This window comes from Gasterosteus aculeatus, chromosome 15 (genome assembly GCF_964276395.1).
Source record: "Gasterosteus aculeatus chromosome 15, fGasAcu3.hap1.1, whole genome shotgun sequence".
Classification (NCBI taxonomy): domain Eukaryota; kingdom Metazoa; phylum Chordata; class Actinopteri; order Perciformes; family Gasterosteidae; genus Gasterosteus; species Gasterosteus aculeatus.
Genome location: NC_135703.1, coordinates 19204889 through 19213696, shown reverse-complemented (window position 1 = coordinate 19213696; position 8808 = coordinate 19204889). Strand labels below are relative to the sequence as shown.

General features: G+C 41.7%; 1 protein-coding gene across 1 annotated transcript in view; it reads right to left on the bottom strand.

Moving 5' to 3' along the window:
• nrxn3a (neurexin 3a) overlaps window positions 1–8808 on the bottom strand; it is a 119226-nt gene that overhangs the window by 98560 nt on the left and 11858 nt on the right. Inside the window, 1 exon segment of the mRNA XM_078089104.1 lies at window positions 6624–7795. Within this exon segment, the coding sequence (XP_077945230.1) occupies window positions 6624–7308 (685 nt within the window). The 5' untranslated portion in view covers window positions 7309–7795.

Here is an 8808-nt window from a genome sequence, read left to right as displayed (position 1 = left end):
TATTGTTGAACCCTGGAACACAAGGGGAGAGAGAAAATAAGCAAACAAAGCAAGTATTAGAAACATGCGTACTACTTGCATGAATATCATGCAAAAATATGATACACTTCATAGTCCATACAACGGGCACAGCCATGTGCATGCCATTAGCAATGTTGAAATGTTCTAACATTTAACATTTGGTCTGGAAGAGCTCGGTGTCATTAGATAAGATATCCAGCGTGATGCAGGGGCCTTTCTCCCTCCACGAGTTGGCCCCCGGATGACACACAGACGTATTCCGGAGTGTGACACCCTGCAGGTTATACAACATGCTGATGCTTTCCCTTTTCTAGGAGACACTGTAGTATAAAAGTGCCAAGGTTAATTCAGCCATGGGGCCACAAATATACGAATCCAAGACTCCCCTGGAAAGAAAATGATATCCATGAAACTTAGAATATTAGTGTGTGATCATAGAAATGCTCTCTGAATAGTGTCAATTCCTAAATGAAGCCACACACAGCTGCTTCCACTACCAATATTTGGGCTTTAAAATGATGCCAAACAATGCAAAATACAGAACACGGGCCCGAAAACCAAAGTTTTAGAGGCAGTGTGTGATGGTTGAGGTGCATAAATCCACTGTGGAGTCTCCTGACCCACAGTGAGGGCGTGTTAAAGATTAATGCAGGATTGTGGTCATCGTCTAAATAGACCCTGCAGACTGCTGGTTGGAGATGGATTACTTAAAGCAGCTGGTGTATAAGACTGGTATATGCTCCTGGTGTAAATGTAAATATAACTTGTATACAGGCGCTCATTTCCACTGGATGGCTCGGTTTAACATTTGCCTCTTCAGCTGACATCTCCCTTTTAGTGGAGGCAGGCTTCTCAGTTGGTCGCCGTATGAGCACGGTACTGCTGGGACGGCATTTTCTATGTCACAATTACCAAATCCTTTCATCACAACCTAAACAAAGGAACAATATTATAAATAACAACGTAAAGAAGAAGAATCGACAAAGTAAAAAACAACACAAATCTCTGGAAAGTCAATGTGATATTATGTAAGGAAGTGGTCATTTGGTGGAAGCAGTGCTCATCTTTCAGTTCCCTCTCCCCCTGATCTTCTGCCTGATTCCTCGTCAGGAGCCCAGTGTCTCTCCATCCTCTGTATCATCTGCTTTCTCTCCTGCCCATTTCATCATGTTCTTCTCTATCATGACCTACTTCCTTGGACAATTTAGTTCCTGTATTATGCCACTGTTTCTGTCACCGGGCTTTGGTGTGTGTGTGTGTGTGTGTGTGTGTGTGTGTGTGGACAGGGTGGCCTGCAAACACATAGATCTTTAAGTGATCACGGGTCCACAGCTCAGTGGCGGGCTGGCCTACATTGAACTTAATACTATGTGTCATGTGTGCTACGCACGTATACATCTCACCTCAGACATTTCCTCATCACCATTCTATGATGTGACAGTTTGATCAACTTTGATAAACATATTTATATATTTAATCTAGGTGAGAGCATGACTCTCTCTTATGATTCAATAGTCAAGAGGATTAGAGCTCAAAGTGGATGATGTTTGGGATGAAGTAGAAACGCACAGTGATTAATAAGGTTATTGATAAAATGCTGCTTTCTTTCATCAGTGCTGGATAAACTAATTCCTTTAATGTCTCAACATGGAGGGTGTAGAAGCACATTGATGGTATGCAGAGAAACATTCCCACAGGGTGAGGGCCGGAGTCCTAATGGCGTTGAGGGCTTGATTATTACGATTTTCATCATCAATATTGTAACAGCCATCACCTCCTAAGCAGCAGCCATCTTTCATGTTGATGTGACCATAAGGTGGCTGGAGAAGCAGACCAGGAGGGCTGCTGAATCCATCTGCTTGTGTTGGGTGGAAGTCGGCCGGGTGCCACACGGAGCTGTAAAGCCAACTGACAGCTGCTCCATTCCCTAGTCTCTGCCTGACCTTGTTCATGTGTTTAATCTACAACTCTACGTTTTGCGGCTTTTGTAACGACAACTTGCACATATTCTTTGGCTAAGAAGTGTAACTGCTTTTCAGAATATGGCATTCATCAATTACAACACTGAGAACAAGTGGTTGTGACTCTGTTAGTTCAAACTTCGACAAAGACCAGATCTACTACTCTTATTCTTACCTTCCACAATAAAATATGATTAAGACCATTATCTTTCCAGGTAATGTGGCTTCCTACCTCACTCCAAAGACGTGTTAGGTTGATTGGACTCTAAGTGATCCAAAGCTTAGGACCATTGACCGAGTGGTGGTGTTGGATGTGTTGGGAGGGTTGGAACGGGTTCTCACTGTCCAATCAAATAATAAAAACCATATCCGATAAAAGCTTTGCTGCCATGTGGTTCATATATATGAGTGTTCTCCCTCCTTAAAAACACATTCATGGACAGAATGAGCTGAATTAGGAGGGTGCAAAGCGTCCCACATGTCATGAACAATATATGTCCATATAAGTTTGATGGAAGGTTACTGAACAAAAGAGGAAATAGAAGTTATTGATTAATGCAGAATGAATGAGCAGTGGAGGGGTGGTGAGATATTTTATGCTTGTGTAAATCATTTAAATAAAGTGCATTAATATATGTGTAAAATGTTTGATGTCATTGTCTCAGCCTCAGGCAGCCTCATTAGGTCTGTTAACTATCTCTGATGCGTGCTTCCACTCACCTGTCTGCCTGGCAGGAGGCAACCAGGCATAAATCCACCCTGGGAACTGATCCCAATGTGGAGCATGTGAATCAGTGTTAAGAAATGGCATACCCATGATAAAAAGGTCTAACTGTAAGTGCTGTGGGGATAAAGGGGAAGTATTCTGTAACAAATCAGTTTATATGTTACAGGTTATCAAAATAAATCAATACAACACACAAACATTATGACAATCTCCTGAATAAAAGTCACGGACGGCCCTGTGAGACATACGATAAGACATACATGGTGGCCCAGTGTGTGCACAGTACACATGGAACTACTGGGGAAAGCTTCTGCCTCACACCACAGAGCTGATTCAAACACTTTTTCCAGTCTATTGATCCTTGTTGACCCCACTGCGTCCACGTGAACCAGCCACTCAGAAGCCAAATGGGTAAAATAAGGCTTAAGAGTCAGGATTGTCTGATAAAACAACTGCATGGAAGGCGCTGAAGTTGCTAACAATGGCCGTGGTACTTATGTCAGCGTCTTCTGGGTTTTTTACTACTAAGAAGTTTGTATCTTATACAATAATAGAAATAATAAAACTTATACAAATACAATATATTGTTGAAATGAAATCTGCGGTTACTGGCTAGTTGTTGTAGCGGATAAACTAGCATGTTGCGATTCGTACTCAAGGGGATCAACGGTTGAACCAACTGGTCCACTGACAGGTTTCTTTTTGCTTGTTACTTTTTAAACAAGTTATTGTGAATTTACTGCGTCCCTTCAGATCTGAATGGGTCAGGGACGCAGGACGCGTACCTAGAAACATCACTGTAGAGTTATTACACCTTTTATCATGGGTATGCCATTTTCAAAGCAGAGGCCAAAAAAGGCCCAAATAAGCCACGGCGAGGTTAACAACAGCAGGGAGAGGTGAACAACTATGTATAATGCCTGCCTCCGTCTCAACATTTACCCTGCAGAGAACCACTGTGTCCCTAAAAGACAGTGGTTTGGACAACGTCCTGGACAAATGTCGATTGTAGGGCACTTAAAACACATAAGTTTAACTTAAGACTTTTAATGATTCAAATGAAAATAGGTACTAATTATGGCGTCAACCTGTGCATTACTACATCATTTTATCCTATTCAACATTTGTGTGAATCTTTCCTAAATCAGCATTAATCATGACTAAAAAATGGAGAGTAGAGCGAGCAATGCTAAATTATTTAGCAGATTAGAAGATCTGTAATGCCTGGTTTCTGTGGCCAACATAATCCCATCCTAGACTTGTACTAACAGTAGAAATCTCTTCATGTATTTAACTCTGCTGCTCAGAGCAGAGAGGGTTTCCTTCCAGCTGTAGCTGGACCTCCACGTGTCTGATGTTGTGACAAAGCAGATTTCCTTTAATACTTCTTAAGAATGCAAAGTGAAAGATATTTCAACCCCCCATGATAAATTACCGTCAAAATCTGCCACATCCCATGTGCCTGCTACCCTCAGACACCGAGGAACATCTTTGGGTTTGTTCGAAGAGTGCTTCTCTCACTTGGACCCAAACTACAATCACTCAAAAAGCTACTAATGCAGTGAGGAATTGTCTTCATGATGTTTATGGTCTGTGACATGCTGCGGTAGACCCAAGAACTTCACCCTTACTCTTTACTATGGAAAATGTTTTGTTCATGTTGTCCAGTTGACTATTGCATTTGTTTATCCGTTTGTTACAAACCATAGTCTTACTTTTCCATGATGCAAGGCATGCTTTTTTTCATATTGTGGGTAATTGCATGTTTTTTGAAAAAGTTTAGTTCATTCTAATATTTGAAACCAACAAACAAGTAACAGAACATTGATTCATATTTGATTAATTGCCTATAGTCTTACAGTTAAATTGGATAGGACGGCCTTTTTTCTTTGGGTTTCCTTCAAATGCCCTTATAGCACTAAAAGGAGAGGCAATCAGGTTTTTTTGTTGCAATGTTTTAAAAGTTTGAGCAAAATGTCCACATTTCAAAACATGTCATTTTAAATGTTTTCATTTTTTAATCATGATTTAGATTAAGAAAATGCGTGAGGAACTTCCTTAGAAATAAACTTTGTCTTCCATTATAACTGTTCTGTCTTTGTTTCCGAAGCTTACAGTCTCCAGTTCAGAAACGAACTAGAGGCGATTTGATTATTTCTTAGTGAAGTGAATAGTTGGATTAGTAAAGTTAACTTTTTCTTATTAGTACTGCTTACTTAATATAACTCAAATCTTTAAGCTGACTGAACTGACTATTTATTGTCCACATAATTAATCATTTTAAGTTAACTATACTAATGTTTACTGCAGTTACATGAGTTGCCTAAACTTAGTTATTTTCAGTATTAACAACTTAAAATTAATGAGCGACTTTACTTAGAAATTTTGAGGCAATCGGTTTCCTGACGTTTTTCAAGTAAAGTCAACTTATTACATTTTACAGTGCAACACACACACACACACACACACACACACACACACACACAGAAAGACACCTTCCCTTTTTGTCAATAAAAAAACCCTAATCTTTAAATAGCAGAATCCCTCGTCTTTTGTCTGAAACCAGGGGATTTGGCGTCAGCACAAATGAGATGTAAATTCCATATTTGTGAGAGGTTAAGTAGAGGGCTCCAGTTCAGAGATGGGGGTAAAATAGCTAAATAAATATATTACAAAGAATTACCTCTGATCTGAATTGATTTAATGAAAATACTTTCAAGTCTAAATGGTATTGATTATCTAATAAGGGTTCAGATTAGTGTGTACTGGGAGCAGACTGAGAGATTTGTATTGATTATGAATAATTAAGTACATAAGAGTTTATTTTCAGAGCGCAGAAAAAACACAAGTTCAAAAACTACAAACCGCAAAACAGACATTATCTCTGTGTTAAGTGCCAAGGATTTATCAAATCACAGGAAACCCAAGCTTCCGCATAGAGCAATTGAAAGTGCCTTCTATGTGGCATGCAGGAGAGAAATAGTGGGGGGAAAGGGGAATGAGAAGAAAATATTTTTTATATACAAATTTATTTGGTCTAAGCACAGGCAGCTGGGGAGCAATTGGAACACAGCTCTGGTAAATTCTCAGCACAAAAGAATGTGATTTAAAACATCTGGCATCTTGTGATTGGGTGAAGAAAGGGGCTCAGGAGGCCCCGTTCTCTCTGTAGGCACCCTTATCACTGCCAGCAGCACCCATCGCATTCACCTCTGCCTCAATGGCTAATCACGCTTGGAATGGCTTCTGATTTTAAAACTCAGCTCCACATGAACACACGCACACACACACACACACACTCACACAAAGAGCGTGTATAAGATAATCATCATTGGGAGAGCAGAGTGCACATAGAAAGCTTCAGATCATGAACCGTCCTTGGACTAGAGAGATACAAAAAAACACTGAAACCTTTAAGGTTCTGACGTTGGTCATAAACCTTCCTGTGAAGTTAACAGAATGAATAGATTGACACTGTAAAATCCGCTGAATTCATGCACATGAAAAACAACAAACGGTTAAATCAAATGTGATAGTTGCTAGACAGCTACAGCTCTCCAGATGTGAAAATAAGCACTCAATGAAGCCAGGTCTTCATTTTTGATTGATTACGTGGATGATTATAGCTTAATACTTCACAAGCTTTAACTTTCTTTGTTCCCAGATTGCTGCATTATTGGCTACATTTCTAATTTGTATCTAATTCAAACCATGCCCTCAGGAATAGCATGGGGGCTATGTGGCAAACTTGGCATCATTTCTTTAGTTGTATTTGAAATATATAGTAGTATATAGTTCAAATACAAAAAAGAAAATTAGGTATGTTTAAGGTTGAATTGAGAGAATCTGTTTCACAGTTGGAGTCCTGCCAGAGTCGATCAGCATGAATGAATAAATCATGTGTCGTGCGTTACCTTCACTACAGAAGCGGCCCTTGTATTCGGTTTTGGAGCAGTCGCAGAAGGGCTCTCCGTCCACCACGGCGCACGTACCTCCATTCTCACATGGGTTCACCGTGCACCACCCTTCTGACTCCAGGGGCACCTTGAGGCTTCCCAGGAGCAGAGGTAGTGAAATACCATATTTGAGGTCTGTAATGGAGCCCCTGAAGGGCTGCGTGTTTCGCACCGTAGGCAGTGTGAGCGCACCTTGGCGGATATCCTGAGGCACTCCACCCAGGAACAGGTCGCTGACTATGTTCATGAACTGGCGCTGTGGCCGTACCTCGTCTGCTTTGGCCTGGCCGTCCAGTACCAGCACTGTGCGCAGGTTGTACCTGCTAAGACTGGCAAAGTGCCAGCTGCTGTCATCCACCCGTCTGTCAGACAAGACAGAGGTCTCAGCGCAGTCGATGCTGAAGCTCAGCTGCAGTCGGCCCCCCGCCACTGACAGCTGCAGAAAGTCACAGTAGCCTCCATCGTCAAAGTACAGCAGCAGCGCCTCCGAGGCCTCCGTCTTGAACTGGAAGCTGAGGTCGCCTCGGGTGCTGGCATCCCAGCGGAGGTAGCGGGCCCACTGACCTGGTGTGCCTAAAAATTCCAGTCCCAGACACGTGCTGAGGAGCACTTGTAGAGTGATATAAAAACCTACAAGACCCATGGCTGCAAATAATGTTTTAATCCGAGTGGTGTCTGACGGAAAACTAATAATGGAAATGTTAGTGTGATCCAAACGATTTCTAAGATCCAAAGATTTATGAATAAAATGGGCAGTTATATTCTAATAAATATTTCTTATAAAAATAGATTTTCAAAAGGGAAAAAGGCAGCGGCTGGAGAACAGTAGTTGTGGTTAACAGTCTTAGTGTCACTATCTTTACATCAGTAAATGGTCCAGTAGTTGCAGGGCAGTGGTCGTACCACAGATTGTGCTGTTTTCCGAAGTAGGGTTACCGAGAGAGCGGCTAGGGACAGGTGATGTTTCAATATGTTTCTTTTACACTTCAGAACAGATGCTATTAAGACTTGTTCTGCGAGGTCTGATGGGATGGACTTTTCCAGATATCAGGGCGAGATGAATTTCCTCCATATTGTTCGTTGGGAGATGGAGCTGACAAGGGATCCACTGGCCTCTTTTACTTCCATCACTGTCAGAAAAAAAGAGAGGCAAGAGGTTACGGTGGGTCCCATATTATTGATTTTACTACAGCACACATATCCTGCATCTAAATGTCATAATAGTTGCACATGAGTCACATAAGTGCAGGTACGCTCAGAGAAAAAAAAGCCAGAAACATCAGCAGTAATTTTGGTTTAACATCTTGTACTCGGGTAAAAAGTATCCAAACGCATTTACAGTGCATCCGGAAAGTATTCACAGCGCTTCACTTTTTCCACATTTTGTTATGTTACAGCCTTGTTCCAAAATGGATTAAATTCATTATTTTCCTCAACATTCTACACACAACAACCCATAATGACAAAGTGAAAACAGTTTTTTGCAAATCTGTTAAAAATAAAGAACGAAAACATAACATGTACATAAGTATTTACAGCCTTTGCTCAATACTTTGTTGAAGCACCTTTGGCAGCAATTACAGCCTCAAGTCTTCTTGGGTGTGATTCCACAAGCGTGGCACACCTATTTCTGGGCAGTTTCTCCCATTCTTCTTTGCAGAACCTCTCAAGTTCCATCAGGTTGGATGGGGAGCGTCGGTGCACAGCCATTTTCAGATCTCTCCAGAGATGTTCAATCGGGTTCAAGTCAGGGGTCTGGCTGGGCCACTCAAGGACATTCAGAGTTGTGCCGAAGCCTTTGTTATCTTGGCTGTGTGCTTCGGGTCGTTGTCCTGTTGGAAGATGAACCGTCGCCCCAGTCTGAGGTCCAGAGCGCTTTGGAGCATGTTTTCATCGAGGACGTCTCTGTACATTGCTGCATTCATCTTTCCCTCAATCCTGACCAGTCTCCCAGTTCCTCCCGCTGAAAAACATCCCACAGCATGATGCTGCCACCACCATGCTTCACTGTAGAGATGGTATTGGCCAGGTGATGAGCAGTGCCTGGTTTCCTCCAGACATGACGCTTGGCATTCAGGCCAAAGAGTTCTATCTTTGTTTCATCAGACCAGAGAATTTTGTTTCTCATGGTCTGAGAGTCCTT